Below are 22,316 nucleotides of genomic sequence, written 5' to 3'. Positions count from 1 at the left end.
GAACTGATAATTCAGGTCATACTGTGGTGTCTGGTTTTCTATGGAGATGTTCATAAAAGCAAGAGGGCGAAGGGAGGGGCTTCACAAAGGTTGTACTGTATTGTATTGTTAAACAAGGCAATGCTGGGGATTTGTGTGAATATCCATCCCTGAATTATGATTTACTTAACTCATTTACAGTCATCCAAACTTGTTTTGGGGTATGACATGACATGACAATGGATGATTTATATCCAAGCAACTAAAACGGTTTTACTGCTTCCACTTTCAGCTATACAAACTCACCAGACACTTCATTAGGTACAGCTGCACAATCAGGCTATGAATTAATGGCTGAAGCTTGCAGTGGTGTACAACTGCACTCCATCATACTGAGAGCTGTATGCATGTATAGGTAATTTATAGAATTTTGGTTACCTTCTTTTCTACACGAGAGGCTAAATAAGTAACTCTCAGTATGAACATGCAGTTCTATGCCACAGTAAACTACAACTGAAACAATTAACTACCATATTTGTAAAGTAAGACATTTGGATCCGGTTCTTGTTCTTATCCTGTTCAGAGTCACAGGTGAGCAACCAAGTAAACATTTACATTTACATTATGGCTCTTATATTACCGGTAGATATCATTAGATTGTGCACTTGTTCCATGCGTCCGGTGAGTGTCTGAATGAGAAATTTTCCAGGATGAACATTTGGAACTCTTCCTGGGAAAACGATACAACACTGACCACTAACGTTTGCTCACTCAAGCGAGACACCCATAAAAACTCATTAGCAGCATTACATCATTTGTTAATATATAAAAGAATAATGAATAGAATGGGACATTTCTCCAAAATGTAATATCATGCTTTGTTTCCTCCAGCAATGAAGGTACTCTTGTACTGTATATTACTGCGCATGTCCTGCATAAGTCTCCTCCTCCATTCTCTCCTCGTCCATCTCTAGACCTTCTTCCATCTTCTCATCCCCTCCTGCTATCTCTGTCTCTCCCTCATCAGCTCTTTTTTCTCCCTCTCTGGGCCCTCTAGGGCAGTTCTGTCGCCCTCGTTGTCTCTGGCCACGGTGCACTTTACGAGTAAAGCTTTTTCTTCTTGACCCCAAAGAAGAGGTATGAGTTTGGACTAGAGCTGGACTTGGGGACGGGGGTATTATGGAACATGATGAGGAAGGTGAGGTTGTTTTGGACCTTGACATGGGGGGGCTCTGGGCCTGTGTCAAACCTGGTGAAGGAGGGGACCCTACCGCAGCTGAATAGCCTGCACATGTTGATGTTATGGCTGCAAAAGGATGCGTGTGAGAATCTAATGAATTAACGTGTGCCTGTGATTGGCAACTCATTCCATCTCCTTCCACTCCTTCCAGTTCTTGGTCTGGAACGGTGTTGGAAGGTGCACAGACAGTGGATGAATCAGGGGCTGTAGAGCAGCGAGCTGCATCATCATCAATAACTCTGGATGGCGAGTCTAGAAATACAAAAGTAAAAATTATAAGCACACAGTGTTTGTTTAATGAAACCCATAAAGATTGCATTGTAGTTTTTCTCAATGAGCAAGAATAGTGTTTCCTCCCACCAGGGCCACTGCTGGTCTGAGACTCATCAGTCATTGGTGGCTCGGCCTCCTCTTGGATTGTTGGTACTGATGCGAGCAGACCTGACAGACACAGAAACTCACTACTGGTTTCTATATTTTACTTAATATTGCAAACAAAAGCACAGGTAAACAAAGCTCTCTGCCAAGAGATGGTGGTCTTCCTCCTGGCTTAGAAGGTTTACATGGGACTGCAAACTTATGAAAATAGATCTTGAAGTGCTCATGACACCAAAACACCTTAATCTTGTTATTTTCGCCACGGTGAAAAATAACATTGAAAAGTTTATTTCTTGTGTTGCATGCGTGCCTGAATGTTGACATATTTACCCTTTTCTACATTGTGAGCCACTGAAACCAGTCTCCAGTAGAAGACTGGAGAATAAGGAGGAAGTGAGGTCACTTCCTCTCGGAGCTACCCATGGAATACATTCATATAATTGTGGTGCATTTTTTGTTGATTTTCTGTTGTTGTTACAGTATATTATGATATTATGCCCACTCGTTCTTTGGCAGGCTTTTGCTGGAACACTCGAGCAGACAGAGTAAGCCTGTTCATATTTCCAAGACGCCATTCGCAGCGTCAAATTATGCCGTATTATATTCGGTACATTTTGAGGACAGTTTTGATAATGTGCCTCAGGTAAAGGAATCTTTGGGACTTAATCTGTAGTACAGTCGAGTGGTTAGCATGTTGGCCACAGAGTCAGGAGAATGGGAAGACCTGGGTTCAAATCTCCGCTTGGGCATCTCTGTGTGGAGTTTCCATGTTCTCCCCGTGTGTGGGTTTTCTCCGGGTACTGTGATTTCCTCCCGCATTCCAAAAACATGCATGTTAGGTTAATTGGAGACTCTAAATTGTCCATAGGTATGAATGTGAGTGTGAATGGTTGTTTGTCTATATGTGCCCTGCGATTGGCTGGCGACCAGTCCAGGGTGTACCCCGCCTCTCCCCCGAAGTGATCTGGGATAGGCTCCAGCATACCCCCGCGGCTCTAATTAGGATAAGCGGCAAATGAATGGACAAACACAACTGAACACACAATGCAGTTTTTAAATGAAACTTGTATTATTAAAAGGAGAAAAAAATCCAAACCTACATGGCCCTGAAAAAGAGATTGCCCCTAAACCTAATCACTGGTTGGGCCACCCTTAGCCGCAACAACTGCAATCAAGCGTTTGCGATGACTAGCAATGAGTGTCTTACAGCGCTGTGGAGGAATTTTGGCCCACTCATCTTTGCAGAATTGTTGTAATTCAGCCACATTGGCGGGTTTTCCAGGATGAAGCGCCTTTTTAAGGTCATGCCACAGCATCTCAATAGGATTCAGGTCAGGACTTTGACTAGGCCACTCCAAAGTCTTCATTTTGTTTTTCTTCAGCCATTCAGAGTTGGTCTTGCTGGTTTTTACTGTTGGTATGTGGCATTACTTTTACGCCAGATGTAATGGGACACACACCAGAGAATTTTCTTAAAGTACCACAGAGTATTTTCCCAAAGGTCTTGGGGATCATCATTTTATGGCAAAATTAAGACGAGCCTTAATGTTCTTTTTGTTCAGCAGTGGTTTTCATCTTGGAACTCTGCCATGCAGGCCGTTTTTTATGGTGGAGTCATGAACACTGACCTTAACTGAGGCAAGTGAGGCCTGCAGTTCTTTGGATGTTGTTGTGGGGTCTTTTGTGATCTTTTGGATGAGTCGTCGCTGCGCTCTTGGAGTAATTTTGGTTGGCCAACCACACCTGGGTAGGATCACCACCATTTGTGGATAATCGCTCTCACTGTGGTTTGCTGGAGTCCCAAAGCTTTAGAAATGGCTTTATATCCTTTTCCAGACTGATAGATCTCTGCTTTCTTTCTCATTTGTTCCTGAATTTCTGTAGATCTCAAAATGATGTCTAGCTTTTGAGGATCTTTTGGTCTACTTCGCTGTGTCAGACAGGTCTTAAGTGATTTTTTTCCATTGAGAACTGGTGTGGCAGTAATCAGTCTTGGGTGTGGCTGGAGGAACTGAACTCAGGTGTGATAAAACCACAGTTAAGTTTTACCACGGCGGCGGCGGCGTGTTTGCTGGGATAGGGGCAATCGCTTTTTCACACGGGGTCATGTAGGCTTGGATTTTTTTTTTTTAACTCCATTTTGTGTTCAGTTGTATTTAAATTTGATGATCTGAAACATTTAAAACAAACATGTAAAAAAAAAATGAAAACAAAAATGTTAAAAATAAAAAAAAAAAAAAAAACAGGAAGGGAGCAAACACTTTTTCACACAACTGTATTTGAACGTGTACATATCACTTTCCCCCTGTGTAAATTTGGCAAAATTCAAACTAGCGCATCTAATTTTTGTTTTAAAAGTCATTCCACACCAGAACTGGAAATAAGATGTGTGCTTTGAAGTACTAACTGGTAATTAGTTGGTATACATTGATTTAGTATATAGTGCACGTTTAAAAAAATAATAATTCAAGCACTCCATATTGAAGTGCTCATGACACCAAAAAAATGTTTGAAAAACAACAATAAAACAAAAAACAATAACAAAATTAAAGTACTCACTGAAAACATTTTTGTTATACAGCTGTCATAAATACACAACTATAAAATACAATCGCAATGAAGTTGTGATTTTCACACGATTTTGACATACCCCTCCCCAGCAAGCTTTCTGAAACACGGCCATCTTAGCTGTGACGTCATGACGAGAACACGTTCCGGGAACCAGATATGCTATCAAGCTGACAGGTATCGGCAGTCCAAGCGGTTTGCGGCTGTGGCAGTCAACGAAGCAAAAACTCGCATAGAGTGGCCATACTTATTTGCGGTTGTATATAAATTTCGCTTTGGTCCAATTTCATCACGTGGATAAACTTACTTAAATATGTCCCACTGCTTCAGTCTTTACTAATTCTCAGGTGTCACAACCATTTAATCTTCACCGCAGAACTAGACAAGGGTGTCCCTTAAGCCCCTTATTGTTTCACTTGGCCATAGAACCCCTTGCTTTAGCAATTCACAGCTGTGAGAATATCTCTAGCATCTGAAGGAACAGAGTAGAGCACAAGGTGACTTTATATGCAGATGACTTACTAGGCTTCATTTCACATCCGGACACCTGCTTTTCCTACTTCAGGATTTCGGTCAGTGTTCAGGGTATAAATTAAATCTGAATAAATCTGAAACTTTACCCGTCAACGAGGGGGCGCCGGCATCAGTGTACACAGCGTTTCCATTTAAGATTGTGGAAAATAAATGTACTTATTTGGGCATTACAGTTACAAAAAAAGCACAATCCTCCCAGACTGTGTGTGGCTTACTTTGTGGGTTTTTTGTTTTGTTTGGGTGTTTTTTTGTTTGTTTTTAAGTTATTTTGGATTTTTCTTGCTCTCTGCCCAAACGTCCAATCAAACATTGTGTACACTTGTTTTTGACTTTGTTAACATTTAATAAAAATATTTTTGATAAAAAAAAAAGATAGCTGTGTGTCTTGTTAGCTGACTTACTGAGTCCTCTGTAATGTGAGAGTTGCTGGTAAACTTGTTTCATCCTCTCAATGTTGAGTCTGCTGCCCTCGGCATGGTTGATCATTGGTTTTGGATAATCCACTCCCACCACACAGTTTGCCGCCTTCTGGACTGACTCAGGGGCGTTCCATGGCTCATAGATGTACCGGTTCGGGTAGTCCTTCAAGATGGGAACGTAACGCCTGCAGGATGATCGTTTAACTTAAATGCTGCTGTTGTCATTTTTAAACCACAGCCTTTATTGTAGCCTTTATTGTGAAACAAGCATCCAAGTAACATGCAGGAATTAAATATGGAAAAAATGGTCAATGTTGATGACTACCACTCCATTCCCCCACCTGATGTAATCTCCTGTAGGGTCAGTTCTTTTTCCAAAGCCAACAGGACAGTAGCAGTGGAAGAACTGTTGGAAGAAGGCACTACATGACAGCCACATCCAGCTGCCAGCATTTACACTCCAGTCTGCATCTAGTAGCAGCTCCTCAAACACCTGAAGGAAGAGAAGGCCATGCCATAAGAGTCTCTCCATGTGGACTTGTCGCGTATGCCACAGTGAACTCATTGTACAGTAACTGGTAGACACATGTATTTCATTAAATTTTTTTGTCCTACCTTCATGCCACTTTCCCAGCTGATCCACAGGTCCCCCCTGGTGAGGAAACAAGCCACAGCGTGCCGGGCCAAGTGGTGGATCCAGCCCTCCTGTCTGAGTTGTGTCATGATGGCGTCGATCCAGGGGAAACCAGTCCGGCCCTCAGCCCATTTGGCGAGTGCTTCTGGATTCTGGTCCCATGGAATCTAGCGAAAAATGTATTTGTTATAATTTTAACCCTTGTCCGGCTTAATTTTTTAGCAATGGACCTAACATCTTTGCACGTTGCTGTTAAACAACTGACATAATTAGCACAAAGACATATGCTTATGGCATATGGGGCTGAACGATATTGGAAAATAATCTAATTGCAGTCTATTTCCTCAATACCGTCGTCCCTCATTTATCGCAGTTAATTGGTTCCAGCCCTGACGATAGGTGAATTTCCGTGAAGTAGGATTAAATAATAATTAATGAAATATTTTCAGAGTTAGAGCACAGAAATCCTTTTTTTCCAACTAGTGTTTTGAAGCCAAGACATTATTATAATGATAACAAGAGAGCAAAGTTGTTAAATGACACTTTAAAAAACAAGTTAGCACATATCTCATAAACGTGATACCCACTTGTAGCTTCCCCCGAACAAAAATGAGCTCTGGACTAACCGCATTGCTTTTATCTTTTAAAGGCAAAATGTAATTATGGTTAAAAAAAAAGAAGTCACATTTGGAGTCCTAAGACCAGAAGCTAGGCGGAAAACTAGTAACTTCCGCCAATGTGAGAGTGACAGCCAGGCAAGTGTGTAAACAAAGATGCCAGAAAAGTCTATCGGCAATGAGACTGAAAGGAGATCGTTCACACGTGCTGGCATTGATAGGCTTAAAGCTGTCGTCAAAGGACTCTACCTTTTACAGACTGTTTTTAATTCTCACGGTAATAAGAAACAAAGTGCGTCCCTTGTCAACGTAATACAGGACGCATACTTTAATTTATTAAATACGAGGAGATTGTGTTTTTTAAGGGTTGGTAACACTAGCTGCGATGCTAATGTCATTGTAGTGTGTAATACGAGCCTCAAGGTGTCACACCAGGTATGTGTTTATTAATGATTTTGAAATATATATATATATATATATATATATATATATTCTAATGTTTTATTGTATTTTGCTGCTTGCTGTCAATCATTGCGACACCCGCAAACTCAAATTACTCATCTCTATTTTTTTGTTCCTCTCCTGCCTCAGCCTCTGACTTGGTGCTCTATGCCTCATTATATCACACTGTTGATCCACATATTCACATTGCTAATGACAGGCTCATAACATTCCACTATGCCCACCTGAACACAAATGGGGTTTCCTTCCATGCGGTCAAAGTTTGGATTATTAGTGGCAGCAGTGTAGAAGAATTCCCTCCATAAGAGTTGCCCAAACAGGGACAAAGGAGGACTGCAACGCTTCCGGAGCTAATAGCAAAACACAAGAGATGAGCAACAGCAATTGTGAATTGAATGTTCCAGAAAGCACAATGAACAAACACCAGGTACACGTCCAAACAAAATCTTAAACCCAGAGGAAAATTTGTATTTAGCAAATTAATATTTTGCACTGCTTGAATGTAGCCAGACTGTAAGGAGAGCATCAATATGTAAAAAGAGGAGCAATAGATTCAATAGATAGATAGTCATCTATTTATTATTATTTACCATTTACATTTACACAATCTTAAACGAAAACGCTGTGTACACTGATGCCGGTGCCCCCTCGTTGACGGGTAAAATTTCAGATTTATTCAGATTTAATTTATATCCTGAACACTGACCGAAATCCTTAAGTAGGAAAAGCAGAGCAGGTAGGGAGGTGTCCGGATGTGAAATGAAGCCTAGTAAGTCATCTGCATATAAAGTCACCTTGTGCTCTACTCTGTTCCTTCAGATGCTAGAGATATTCTCACAGCTGCGAATTGCTAAAGCAAGGGGTTCTTACATTTATAAGCCAGAGGATACGACAGGCTGTACACAACGACGCCGATCCTCAACCGACCCAAATTAAGCCCTGACTGATGCTGCCTGCAGCACAATAACCATCTGTGCGAGAAGGGCTAAAACTGGTACCCATTGCGTAAATCACGAGCTACCAGTCGATAGCAAAGGCAGTGTGGGTCGATTGCATAAAAGTCACTTTGTAGATGTCATATGACATCAGTCAGCTGACATTAAGCTCCCCTCCTGATTGGCTGTGGCTCCACCCGCGGAAAAGATTCAGTGGTCAACAGACGACTCAAGCTACACATGGAGATGCAAATTTCATCTTTATTATTCTGATTACGGATAAACTAACTCAGCAGTAGGACGCCTATATCTATCACAAAAGCTATCCGTTCACTTGTAGCATCGTTTTATGTCGAAAAACAGTGAATTGTTGCTTTACTTTTCGTGTCCATTGCTGAAACCCTTCTAAACTACTGCAATGACTTCAGCTGAATTGTCTTTTACATTATCATCTCATTTCTTTTACTGTCTATTTGTAATGTTTGACAGCAAACGCTAACTGGACTTATACATGAACTGTGTGTCTAATGAATGCTACAGTAGTTAGCTATTCTGACTGACATATTACCGTACTCAGGTTATATACACAACTATTGAGGATTTATGTGTAATTATCTTTATTGCCATATTGAATTGAATTGTGAATTATGGAATGCTATCAACTACTTTGATTACCTGTAAACTTCAGAACTGAATGTGAAATACTAATTATTAGTATTAGTATAGTAGTTTCAAAGTTTACTGGTTAGAGTTTATATATGTTACATGTTTTATAGTAAGAGATAGCTCATGTTGACTTGTAGCTTGCATGTTGAAAGTGAATGCTGAAAGTGTGTGCACCCCTGATATACAGTACATGTACAATGTCCATAAATTCTCATATTTATAAATATATATATATTCTATGTTTATAGTAGGAGGTAGATGTTTGGGACTTGGTACGTACAATTACTGACTTACAAATGTACTTACAATCTGGTTACAATCCACCAGCCCAAAATATGAATGCTTGCAATTTCGTTATTAAGATTTTGTTAATGAGTGTATATCGGTGGTACCTTCATGTAGAGTTCCCTGAGGTTGTAGTAGAGGACCCTACAGGACAGGCAGCCAAAACGCAAATATGGGCTCAGGCCGGTTGGACTGGCATACAAAGAACACATGTTGCCCCGAGGGTGCTCAAGATTAGCCACCCACACCTACACAAACAGAAACGTGCACACACACACACACATTAGCCAGTAGATGGGTATTACAAATGTGGTTGATTGCATGGAATTGATTGTTGATTAATCATGTCTGAAAGCCACTGAGGCAAAATTGAGTGGACTAATTGGCTGCAACCAGCAGAGGTGTTTATACATGTCATTTCAAAAAATAAATAGGGAAAGTTGAGCCACAACCACGCAGACTTCCAGTATGGCATCGACAAAGAAGTTCAGAACATTCAGAGAGTGTTCTCCCACCCCATTAAAAATAATGTTTAAAAAAACCTAAATAGATTATTAATTTAATAACTGTTTAATAATGTTTCCCCATCAAGGAAATGAAGTCAAATTGCCACCCTGATAATATATTACAGCAATATGCTTGTAATTGACTGTATCTAAGCTACCTTTTTATCCAGGTGTTTGTTTAGTCTGTCCAATGCCTCAGACTCTCCTCCACGCCACACTGCTTGAGGCAAACCCTCAGTCCTGAAACCTGGACATATAGTTTCACACATCAGTTCCAACACAGTGCATTTATCTGTCCTTGTAGCCGCCTCCACTCAACCACTCAAAGATATCAAACTATTTTGATGTGAACTTGCATATTAACATGACTTAAAACCAACATCCCAAAGAATGACTTAGCACTAGGGTTGGGGGGTATATCAAATTTTTAAGACATACACTCCTGATCAAAATTTGAAGACCAGTTGAAAAATTGCAATAATTTACATTTTGCACTGTTAGATCTTAAGGAGGTTCTATGTAGAGCTTCAAAATGCAAAAAGATGAAAAAGGAGTGAGACAAAATAAATGTGTGAGCAATTTAAGTTAAGTAGACTGTTCAACTGATCCAAAGTTGAAGACAAGTTTTTACAAGCCAAAATCGTAGCAAAAATGTGGATTCAATGTCATTTTCTGTCGGGTATTCACACTGTCAAGAACTCTTGGTGACAAACAAAAAAGCTTTCTCTCTTTCAATGCGCTTTCAATGATTGTTGAGCTGCATAATGAAGGCCTCTCACAGAACAGCATTTCTGCTGGACACACTAAGACAGTCGTTTTAAACGTCATATAAGATCTTGAGGGTTGTGAAACAAAAAGTCAAGTGGTAGACCCCCAAAAAAATGTCATCAGCCCTTAGCCGGATGATCCAATTGGCTGTCCGTCAAGACACGGGACGATCCTCGGTCCAAATGAAGCTTGTTACTGGTGCCGAGTACATTCCAATAGCCATCAGAAGGAATCTGAAGGGTGTTAAGAACAAAAACTGTTTCAAAAGGCCTTGACTCCTTCCAACACCACAAAATTGCCCATACATGAGACACTGAAAGATGAAAGAAAGTTTTATTCTTTGATGAGAATTTTTTTTTAACCTTGATGGTACTGCTGGCTTCCAATGTAACTGGCATGACAAAAAGAGCCCACCTGAGACACCATCATGATCTGGGGTGCTTTTCCTTCAGTGGAATTATGACGCTTCAGGTTGTGCAGGGGCGTCATACGGCAGCTGGCTATGTGGAGATGTTGCAGGGGGACATCCCTTATGAATGAAGGCCCTGGTCTGTGTAGTAATGACTGGGTTTTTCCAACAGGATAAGGGTGCAGTTCACAACGCCCGCATGACAAAGGACTTCTTCCAGAGGAATAACATCACTCTTCTAGACCATCCTGTATGTTCCCTGATCTAAATCCAATTGAGAACATTTGGGAATGGATGGCAAGGGAAGTTTACAAAAATGGACATCAGTTCCAGACAGTGGATGCCGTCCATGAAGCAATCTTCACCACCTGAAGCAACATTCTCACTAGCCTCCTGACAACACTGGCATCAAGCATGACCAATCCAATTTTTGAGGCGATTAACAAGAATGCCGCCGCTCCTCGTTTTTGGGGCTGGGCATCAGTCTCAAGCATCGATGTGAACCGGGACTAACATTCCCACTAAAAATGTTTTGGTCTCACTCCTATTTCTTCTTTTTGCACTTTGAAGTTCTACTTATAACCTCCTTAAGATCCAACATTGCACAATGGAAATTCTTGCAATTTTTCAGCTGGCCTTAGAATTTTCATCAGGAGTGTATTTATTTTTTTTAGATTTGTGAATTATGTCTGGTACAGTACAAAAGAACATTCAATTTAATCAATAAAGTAAAATTTCTGTGTACCTAATTCTTCCAGAGAAGGTATACTGTATAGCTGATCATGGTTGTCAGCTATTTTAGTATGACATTTGTCCATCTGCTGTTGGGTGATGGGAGGCAGGGGTCGCCTGGGCAACTCCAGTCTGCTTACAATTGTCTGAAAACGCTTAAAGGTCAGTGGAGGACTGTTGTTGTTCATCTCTATTATCCTGCAGGGAAAGAGGAAAAAATATAAATATACTTTTTGTCAATGGAAAAATTTCATACTGTGAAGTATGGGTGTCGCAAGATCTCGTGAGATTAAAACGTGACAAGATTTCTCGTTCAGAAAAAAAAAAAAGGCTCGGAAGCACTTTGCCTGGGAGAATAATAAAATAACGAATTAATCACACCATACATGAAAATGAACTCTAGAAGTTTTCTGAACTCTTTGTCACTATTCACTCTTCAGAAAATTTTCCAGCCTCAATATATTCCCATTTTCATGTCTGTCTTTTTCCTTGTCTCGCGCCCCTAAACAGGCAGGAAGAGAGTTCACCTCAAACTAATAAAAAAAAAAGTTTTTAAACTATCGGCATGCTCTCACAGCATGTTGTCTGCTTCACAAATAGATAAGGTTTTGAGTTGATCTACACAACTGGTTACTGATACTAATTTATATATCGAATATAAATTTTATAAAATATATATACTGTATATATATAATTAATTTTCTTTTTCTTTTTTTGAACTTTTATTTCATATATTCAAATTTCAGGATATTTAGAATAATTGTTTTAAAGGTCCTTTAGTCTGCACGACTATGAAAAATTCCCCAGTTTTATCAATCTGATGCATCAAAATTGGTAAACGTATTCTAAAAATGTCTAAAGTGTGGTTTATATAAGGTGTTATTTGCATTTCAGCATGCCTGGCTTATTTCTGTCTTGCCACTAGGGCTGAGAGTGACGCTCTGTATTTTTAGTTTCTATCTTATACAACCTGTGTGTATAACTGCCAGAACTGGATCCAGGGTTGGTGGATTTGCAGCAGACACGGTTTCCTATTGGTTACTTCACCGTGAGAGCTCTGAACGAATGGAGTAAGCACATGTCCACAAACGCCAGAGTAAAATCCTCCAACTCAGTAAGCACACACCAATGATAAGCTTCCTTCTGCCTCATCCACAAGTCCAGTAGTATATTCCAAATCATTATGCAATACAGAGCTGAATTGAGTTCTCTCCGTGTCACACACCAGACATGGGGAAAACCCTTGCATAAGTGTCATTTTCTTACTCTGCACTCTCGCTCTGTAATCTAGTCTAAGCATTTTAAGAGCAAGTTGACCTAACGGCAGCATGACATGCATTTCTTTTGGGTGTTTTAGCCTTGTATCTCTTCAGAATGTTGTGTGGGTACCAAAGCCAACACCTAAATTGTGCTCTTGGTCTTGGATATGAAGTGACAAAAAAAAGAAGAAGAGTGTAACTGTACTGTATGAGTATGTGTGTGTGTGTGTGTGTGTGTGCATATCACACACCTGTCCAGGTTATAGAGGGTATGAGAGTTTCTGACAACAGTCTCCACGCCAAACTCTTGGGCCATTTTGATAATGGCATTGTCCCTCTCCTTCCCATACGGCTCCGGGTCGTACTCAAACGTCAACCTTGTCATTTTCCATTCCTAGAGAGAGACAGCAACAATTATATTATTGCAATTAAATTGAATTTCTCAACAGGATTAAGTCAGCTTCAGGTAATATATTTTGTTCTAGGTGTACGTTTAATGTGAAGACACCTGAATATCTACCTCTATGTGGAAAAACACACTTTGTTCGGTATTTTCTGCCATCAGGAGAAATGCAACCTCAGGGCAAAATGTATTTAAAACACTTGTATCGCCCCACAACACAAAAAATGTTAAGCACATCAGCATGTGGAGTATAATTATGGAACAGTTTGGCAAGGAGCTGAAATAATGAACCAATATTTACCAATTCGAGTAACAGTATAAACAATGTACGTACATATGTCAAGTGAGGGACAGTCTGCCTAAAAGCAGACAAAAATGCGAGGCATTCGGTGAGAGGAAATATCGGTGACAGCAGCCTTGCGGCCCTGCCCATCTGTGTCTGCGATGTGCAGAGGTGATTCGGACCCGGCTGATCATCTCAGCTAAGTGCCCGCCGGGCCCCCCCACCTCCTGGCCCCAGCGTTGAGGTGCGGTGAAGATGAAAGCAACATTCTGTCATTGTTCAGTAGCGATGAGAATGGCTCTGCATTCTGCAACTATTAACTCTGCACTTCAGGTAAGGAACTTTATTACTAATAAAATAACCATCACCCGGTTGTTCAAACTCTTACTGTTGCACTTGCACCTTCCTAAAAAGAAAGACTGGAAACCCGTGTCCAAATTGTGGCCCAGAAGCCATTTTTGGCCCCCAAATTGTTTTTTTGTTCTTTAAATATTATTCGATATTAAACAAATTTGGTTTGTCACCTATCACACAAAGCTTAAATAGCTTATAGTCCAATATACTACAATGGATTGGTTTTAGCATCTTTAATGTAGTAAGAGTTTTCATGTCACAAAATGACGCGCAAATGGGCTGAGATTGACATCAGATCATGTTTTATACGTACACAACGGGCACAAAGGATCGTGTAGCACACGATACACACAGCTATCAAGAACTGCAGTCGCGACTGAAGAGACTGAATGTCTGACAGGAGGGTTCACTCACTCCATTCATTTCGCCATACAACCAATGCGCCAAATTGTTGAGACAGATGCACAGAGTGAAACCTCTTGTCATCCAGCTTGTTTTGTAGAGAGAGAGAGAGAAGGAAATCAAACATGCGTGCACATGTCAATATATCGAGGCTGGCAAAATAATCGAGTTTGTTTTTATTTATTGTGCAATTCATTGATTTATTGATTAGTGTGACAGGCCTAAATATAAGATTCAACTTACACCAAAACTGGATATACATCACAGTCGAGGAATGGAAGTCGTACGTAACCCGAGGATCACGTGTATTTAATAAAGTATTATCTGTCATACATTCTATACTTATTCATTGTGCAATGTATGAGTCAGTTTTTACTCCTTTGCTTATTATTTTCATTCCTGTATAGGCTATCTACTATTAATTCTACTATTACACATATTATCCTTTTCCTTTCCTCTTAGAAAATGGTAATATGGAAAATGTTAAACACAGGAAGTGAACAGACAGTCAGGAATTTTTCAGTTATTGCTGGGATGCGGAGAAAGGGCAGAATTGAATAAGCTCTGCTGTTTCCTACTCCTTTCCTACTCCTTTTCGGACATCGAATTGCACAGGTGTGAACCTGTATTCTTTAATGTAATCATCAGTTCAAATTGCAAGTCAGTGCAACTTATGTGGATGCGCTGCCACTTTGCCAGAGTCCACAAGTAGACACGTACTGCCACACTATGCTTAAAATCTTGGTCCAACCAATGTAAATGAACTCCACCCATTTTGAACTGTATGTAGAATTTTGACCCTGTTTAAAATAGAAAAAATGCCAAAAACATTCAAACTTGTGAATAAAATTCTTGCTTTTAAAAATCACTGAATATGTAGGTTGTCTAATTATGGTATTCCACCTGAGAAAAACAACAGTTCAAATAAATCATCAAGGGCCCAAAAGTGATACCACATATCTTCTGACATGTTAAGAAACCCAGTCTGTCAAATTCAATAAAGCTGCATTTCATTTGTTCAACATGGACCTCATGGGGCAGGCTGGGAGAGGGTGAAAAGGTCATTCAGTGCCTGCAGCGCAAATTCTTTCCCATTCTTGCTTAATATACAAGCTCTCTTTTATCTGTTGAACAGATGACATAGATTTTCTAAATCTTGAAGAGTGTTTACCTCTGACCACTTTTACATACATACGTAATCTAATGCAGAATAGAAGAGAATTTGGAATATTTCATTGTCACGTCAGTGCAAAAAGCTCCTAAGGTCTCTTTTCTAATGAGTCAAATGAACAGCTGCACAGCATTTAAGTTTGAGTAGTAGGTGGGCGAGCGGCACGGTAGCCTATTGGTTAGCATGTTGGCCACACAGTCAGCTTGGGAAGATCTGGGTTCAAATCTCAGTTAGGCATTTCTGTGTGGAGTTTGCTTGTTCTCCCCGTGCGTGTGTAGGTTTTCTGAGGGTACTCCGGTTTCCTCCCACATTCCAAAAACATGCATGTTAGGTTAATTGCCGACTTTAAATTGTCCATAGCTGTTTGTCTATATGTGCCCTGCGATTGGCTGGCCACCAGCCTGAAGTCAGCTGGGATAGGCTCCAGCATACCCACGACCCTTGTGAGGATAAGCATAGAAGATGGATGGATAGAGAGAAAAGGTGGTCTGCAGTTGTTAATTGCCGAAGTCATCCTTTTTACGGCAAAGAGTTTTCCAATTCATGAACCCAAAACCTTGTAACAATAAATGCAAACAAATGAAGGGAGGAGGAGGACAGAGAGAAATAAATTAAGATTATGGGAACTAGCTGCAGAACCTAAAGCTACTGAAAAGTAGGTCCATCTTTTGACATCAGAGTTATTCACACACCCCTTCTTGCTGCCTTGGAATGAAAATAATAATTAGTAGAAAATAAATATCAATGAATAGTAGAAAATAGTTAATAATATAATTAACATTGCGGCTAAATCAAAGTTCTCCTCATCATAATATACCATTATTGTCTCTACATTTCATTAAAATGATTTCATCAACAAATGAACCAACACGTTGGCGCTCATGGTTCAACTGAACCGCAACATTTTGTGCAGTGCAATATTTGCTAGTTTGACCACAATATGATCAGTCAGTTGCTAAAGTCATCATTGTATGCTCTTACAAGGCAGTAGATGGCTATGAATGGCCTTTATTCAGAAACACAAAAGACAGGGATCTGTGTGCTGGAAGCCAGTTAATTTCTGGTGCAACATAAAATACCGTCATTAAAGCAGTGTGGGGCTGTACCATTTTTAATTCTATTATGGAAATTGCTCTCATAGTTTGTGTATAATGCTGCTAAATAAGAATTTCTGAAGGTAACTAGTTAAGAAAGAAATTTGTATGTGTACATTTCAAGACTGTCAGCAAGTAATGCGAACATTCAGCAACCATTCAACCACAGTGAGTTCTAATGCTACCGACCTTAAACAGCCTTGGAAAAACCTCTGCAGGCTGCCCTCTGACTACAAACAATCGGGAGTTGAGCATCTTCAGACTGCAGTCCAAGTCCTCCAGCGCCTCCAGCAGAAACCTGCAGGCATATAAGTAAGAACTGTGCTTTAGAGACAAATTACAAAGAATGGTGACAAAGTGAATACAGTCATGTCTGCACCTATGCACTATGCTTTGATGTTTCAACTACACTGTATTGTGCATACCTTTTTACACTTACCATTCACTTTTTTATGAGTTTATTATTGCATTTGACCTTAAACAAACCAAAAATTATTGTGGTTTACTGAGAGCCAAGTAGCTCAGGTTAAGGATATGTAAATGTTAAACACAAATATACCTAACATCTGGAGGAATCACCATCTCTACTATTGTGCTTGCTTCAACGCCGATTCAATCAAACTGCGAATTGTCAAAGGTAAAAGAAGTGAAATGCTAGGTTTCGGTTTTGCTTATACATCTTTGGAGCATTTCCGCAGCGAGAATTACCAGTACTGCTGTCTTTTATTTATTCTGATTGCAAAAAATTGCCTGGCACAGCTGACATTTTCGCAGTTTACATAGCAAATATATTTCTATACTGAGATAACATTTTGATAAAAGAGCTGCAATAAATGTTTGCCAAAGGCTGCAAAGAAAAGCAACTATGCCAATAATTACACTGTGCTTGAAATTGTGTCAGTGGTCCATTGTTCCAAGATTTTTTTTTGTAATTAAAATCACATACATACATAACATATTTATAACATCATAACACATTTTTATTTTACATCTAAGTAATACAACAAATTGTACATTTTGAAAGCATCAGTGCCAACGCCTTCCAAAATTATGAAACCACCATTTTATGTGTTTACAGTACAGTATATTCTCTATGGACAATCGTGACGCAACAACCCCTAGTGGTATCATTTATTTAATTTCCTCTGATGATAGTACTTCCTCCGATGATAGTATTTTATTAGCTACTCAAGTAACACTGAGTTCCAACCATCTACCCGGCCCTGTGAGAAGTATAACTTATTCAGCAAGACCTAGTCAAGTAAAATATCATTACAAAACCCTGCCGAATCGGTAGTATTGCTTCAAACAGAACTAGCACCAACTACCATCTTAACAAATTGAGCGTTTATAAACGCTCAGTGCGATCTGTAACTTAAGACAGTTTTAACGATAACCATTTTTGGGTTTTATTCTTCAATTCAGGTAACAGAGTGGAAAGTAGGAATTTAATGATTAAATATATTCGAAGCACTAATGAAAAGCCGATTAATACAGACAACGTCAAATTACTTTTAGAAGTACTGACTAAGCTAGCGTTAGCTAACCGACGTTAGAAGGAGGCCCAAGTCCTAAACACTAGGTGCCGCGTATCTAGAACGCAGTGAGTGAATCATACTAATTCCTTATAGTTTGTAGGAATATTGGCATTACAATCAACAAATGTAAAGACAAAAAAAAGACACACAAAAAAATGAGCGTAGCAAACCTCCATCGGTTGATTCCCACGTTGGCGGCGCCAGCGAACCACGGGTCCAGGATATAAACACAACGCACTGTATTCGCTCCATTGAGGGCCTCCTGCAACGCCGGATTATCGTGTAAACGAAGACATTTGCGAAACCAGTACACTGAATTAACCACCATCATTGCTTTTCACTTCATCATAAGCGTAAAATCCAGGGCGGTCGGTCGAAACGATACCAAAAGAAGGGAAATTAATGGGAAACTACTGCTTTACAGTTTTGTAGCTGTCAAAATAGAAGCGACACTGAAGGAGGCGGGGACGTAGGAGGGGTAATGTCTCTCCCGGCTTCGCTGGTTGGCTGGCCGTAAATCATCAACAAAAATGTGAAAAATTGATTGGTTTGTCGGAATGCATCGGTGAACTGTTGAAAAAGCAATGTTATGCCTTAAAATGTCGGAAGATTTCCATAAACTACAGTATATTACTGTATATTACACACGCTTGTTGCCATCTATTTTTAATATATTACATTTTTAAGGGTATAGGTTTTTCAGTGGCGGAGCACGTAGTGGTGAAACTGATGGTCCTAAACTGGTGTGTAAAGACATGCAGTAGCCTACAGTATCCCCAAAGTCAAGTGGTGGCCATTTGCGGCCCACTGTTCATTTTTTTGTTGACCCTTGGCATATTTTCTTTAAATATACTTAAGTGCATTGCATATTTTGAATGAATGAATGAATTAGTTTTAGCATGTAATTAAGCGAACAGAAGGTGAAGAATATCACTGAAGTTGGCTCCGGTGTTAAAAACCAAGCAACAGCGTAGTACAACAAAAGCCCTCCGGACGCCCCACACCCGCACCTTAAACTTTCCCCAGTCCACTGAGCCAGTACACTCTTGATCAAAATTTTAAGACCAGTTAAAAAATTGCAAGAATTAACATTTTGCACTGTTGGATCTGAAGGAGGTTCTTAGCATAGCTTCAAAATGCAAAAAGAAATGGGAGTGAAACAAAACATTTGTAAGCAATTAACTGTCATCCCTTGCTACATCGCGGTTCGAACATTGCTCCCTCTCTCTATCGCGTTTTTTCAATAATTAATTAATCAATAAATGATTGCTGTTTCGTGGTTGACTATGGCCTATTATTAGTCCAAAACATTGAAAGACAAGTCATACTGTATGTAGTATTCTGTTCACAAGCCGTCAGTAATGTTACATTGATGAGACATTTCTTTACATTACAGTACCTTAGCTTGCAGCCATACATCCTTGCAGTCCGACATGACATTGTGAAAAAAAGTTCTCCTCTCATTCCGTGTGGAAGTGGTACGTTTTTGGCCCTTCTCCTCCACTCTGTGAATGGATGATAGACTGATGTCGATTTTTTTTTTTTAATGCCATGCGATTGACCCACATTACGTTTGAGATACTACAACAACATGGAACTTTCCCAATGCTAACGGTGAGTTATTATGTCTTATTGCTTATCATGTCTATTACAATAGGTAATGCAAGTATAAATGTGACCATAGGGGTGTTATTTCATGTGTACAAGGCTCTAATAATGTTAAAAACAATTTTTAGGTATAAAAAGATTTCCTATGCTCTAATTATTAAAAATACTGCATTTATTAATATTGAAGCCTACTTCGCAGAAATTGGCAGAAACCAATTAACCGCGATAAATGAGGGACAACTCTATTGCAAACAGCCATTAAAGTGAAATAGGCTGTTCATTAGCTGATGAAAAGTTCAAGTCCACAGCCTTTAAAAGCCTTTAAAATCTATGTAAAAATGTGGATTCAATGTCATTTTCTGTCAGGTATTCACACTGTAATGATCTCTTTATAGCAAAGGCAAAAAGGTTTTCTGTCTTCGAACGCGGTGGGATTGTTGAGCTGCATAAGCAAGGACTGTCTTGCTGCTGAAGTTGGGTGCAGTAAGACAGTCATTTTAAACTTCTTATAAGATCCTGAAGGTTATGCTTAGGGTTATGTTTTTTATGTCACCGACACTGAGCCATAGATTCCGATTGGCTGTCTGTCAAGGCGTGGAACGATCCTTGGCCCAAATAAAGGTTGTTACTAGCTAAAACACAGCTTAGAAACAGCTGACCAGACAGAGGAACAGAGTGAAGACCTACCATCATGGAGGGCCTCCATGGTGATTGCCAACAGCTGTTTTAAGTTAACAATCAATTAACATGTGCTTGAATCCTTTAAAAGAAGTTCTCTGGGCCTACAAAGGTATTGCAGACAGGCTGCCGTGGAAGTTTCTTGGTGGTCTCCCAGCCGGTAAGTGATAAAGCGCTTTTTTTTTTTTTAAATTGTATTTTTTTTTTTAATAAGCTGTGTACTCATGCTAGTCCATGCATACCGTGCTGGACTTGTGATTTCCCCTTCCCTACAGTATATTATACTTTGTGGTTAATCTTATTTCAAGATGTTCTGATTCATTATGTCATGGAATCAAATGTGAGGAACAATTGCATTGAAGTTATTCAATGATGTGATTAAACCAGTCAAACCTTGCTTGGCCCACTTCACACACTACTTCACCACTTCTGGCACATTTGGCAAGTGTGAGTACTCTGAGCCGTGCCCCTTTCCAGTACATTCCCCACTCCCCCCGACACGTGTGGCATCTGTGAGCTGTGGCTTTTGGTACAGTAGTCAAGTGATCTTGACATTTGTGTGCCTAATAAAGGTATTTAATGTAATTGCTTCTCTTGCAAGTAATAGCCACCATCTTCCACAATAGAACTAGTTGGGCAAATTGCTGTAATACAGCAGTATAGCCATGATGGAACAAGCAAATGGGCTTAAGCGCAAATGCTCAGTGTGAGCACATGGTACGAATGGCTTTGTGTATGATTTTTAAGTCTCACTGGGGCTGCTTTTGTTCAGATTTTTATGGTGTGCCTTTTGCAGGCATATCCTGATAACATCTCGTGAACCAACATGTGAGTAACTTGTCTGCTACAATGAATCACATTAACATTGGACTAAATGCAGTTTTTCCTTTTTGTCTGCAGGATGTGGGTTTCATGTTTGCTGATTGGAAGCATATTCTGTAATCTTTTACAAAAGGGTATGCTGTAAATCTTCAAATGTCATTGCTGCTGCCTTGTACTAAATGCAGTTTCATTCCAGATTATGGCTCTTATGCTGGTGCTGCTCCAGTAGCCCACCGGTCTTCCTCGGGACATTGGAGAAGAGGCTTTTCTGATCCACCTCAGTTTTATGCGCCAAGTGTTCTTTCATATGATGATGATACTGGCAGTTATGGGAGTCAAAACATGGATGATGGAAAGGAGTTTCAAAATGGCAATGGTGGTGTGGGGGATGTGCATTACTGGAGCCCTGATGTCTTTGGATATGATGGCTTCCCGGCTTACTCAAATGGGTACAACAAATTTCCAGCTGGTGGCAGTGATGGCTCAGATGGTTTTGTGCAACCTTCTGTTGAACAATGGCATGCTGCCAGCTATGGTTCCAATGATGAGGGCTCACATCCAGTCTTCAGTGACGTGTCAGATCTGAAGCCAGTCTATTCCTTTGACTCTCGCTCAAGATACCAGAGAGGAAGAGCTGTGTTTGCGCAAACGCATTACATCCCTGGGGAGCCCACACTTCCCTTTTGGCCAGTATCAAAGCGTGCCCGCAAACTTAATAGGAGGAGTCCTAAAGTCTCAAGCCCTGCTGACCTCTGAAAAGATTCTGCAGGTAGGCCTTAAACTAACTTCACCTAGTGTATATGGTATTGAATCGTGATTTGTTTTGCAGGTGTGGTGGTCAGAGGACGAACTGCAGCTTCTGTTAAGGTCTTTCTTGGAATACCAGTACATATACCCTAATAAAAACTTTAAAATTGAAATTTATTTTTGTTGACCGCCTTTTAAACTGGCTTTAAATCTCGTGACAAAACTTGGTCCTAAATGTGTTAAAGGGTGACCTGAGTAGTGGTGGCCTCAAAACACCCACCCTTGAGTGAACTATGCATGTACAGTATAGCATTTGTGCTGGACACAGGAACTGCATAAGATTCAGCAGTCTTGTCAATTCACCATATATCAAAATGACATGCCCTTCACAGTGCTGTGTGTGTATACAGAATTTTAAAGCAAGAGTGGACAAATGGTATACAGTATGCACTATCTACAAATGACGACGGTGTAAGTAATTGAAAATGAGGTACAATTGACAGTGGCGTGCAAAGGAGAATACAACAGTACAATGTTGTCCAGTCAGGTATTGTACCATGTATTACATGTTCATAGTTGATTTGCTACATACAGGCCAAAAGGAAGCAAAGTGCTGCACACGAAAACTTCTCTTGCATGCGAGGTGCAGCAACTCATACTTTTGTCCAAGTGCGTTGCCGTACCACTTCCGCTGATCGTCTGGTAGGGATGCAAATCAGGGAACCAACCAGTCAGCATTCCCAACAGCGTGTGAAGTCCTGCATCGCCCTCTAGTGGTGTACGACCCTTTCTCCTGTGTGACGCAAAAATGAGTCTCGAAAAGCC

At 40.1% G+C, this 22,316-nt stretch overlaps 1 protein-coding gene across 2 annotated transcripts; it reads right to left on the bottom strand.

Moving 5' to 3' along the window:
- Positions 1-86: 86 nt before the first annotated feature.
- On the bottom strand, positions 87-18,099 carry cry2 (cryptochrome circadian regulator 2). Of its 2 annotated transcripts, XM_054776092.1 has the most exons (12): positions 17,807-18,099; positions 16,288-16,396; positions 12,643-12,785; positions 11,146-11,330; positions 9,382-9,470; positions 8,825-8,965; positions 7,056-7,181; positions 5,734-5,919; positions 5,460-5,611; positions 5,101-5,303; positions 1,580-1,660; positions 87-1,471 (listed from the first exon to the last, which is right to left on the bottom strand). In XM_054776092.1, exons 1-12 carry the CDS (start codon positions 17,965-17,967, stop codon positions 897-899), a joined length of 2,151 nt encoding a protein of 716 aa, XP_054632067.1. In that variant the 5' UTR covers positions 17,968-18,099; the 3' UTR covers positions 87-896. The 2 variants fall into 2 exon arrangements, with proteins under 2 accessions (XP_054632067.1, XP_054632068.1); XM_054776093.1 differs by lacking the exon at positions 1,580-1,660.
- Between the last annotated feature and the right edge of the window lie 4,217 nt (positions 18,100-22,316).

Source organism: Dunckerocampus dactyliophorus, chromosome 5 (genome assembly GCF_027744805.1).
Source record: "Dunckerocampus dactyliophorus isolate RoL2022-P2 chromosome 5, RoL_Ddac_1.1, whole genome shotgun sequence".
In the NCBI taxonomy this organism is placed as follows: domain Eukaryota; kingdom Metazoa; phylum Chordata; class Actinopteri; order Syngnathiformes; family Syngnathidae; genus Dunckerocampus; species Dunckerocampus dactyliophorus.
The sequence above is the reverse complement of the archived record's forward strand: the minus strand, read 5'-3'. Positions and strand labels throughout refer to the sequence as shown.

Coding starts and splice junctions, on each gene's coding strand:
- cry2 (XM_054776092.1), bottom strand. CDS start 17,967: ATGATGGTGGTTAATTCAGTGTACTGGTTTCGCAAATGTCTTCGTTTA. Junction 11,331..12,642: donor ACCCTCTATAACCTGGACAG/GTGTGTGATATG, acceptor CTTTCCCTGCAG/GATAATAGAGATGAACAACA. Junction 5,920..7,055: donor GAAACCCCATTTGTGTTCAG/GTGGGCATAGTG, acceptor ATTTTTCGCTAG/ATTCCATGGGACCAGAATCC.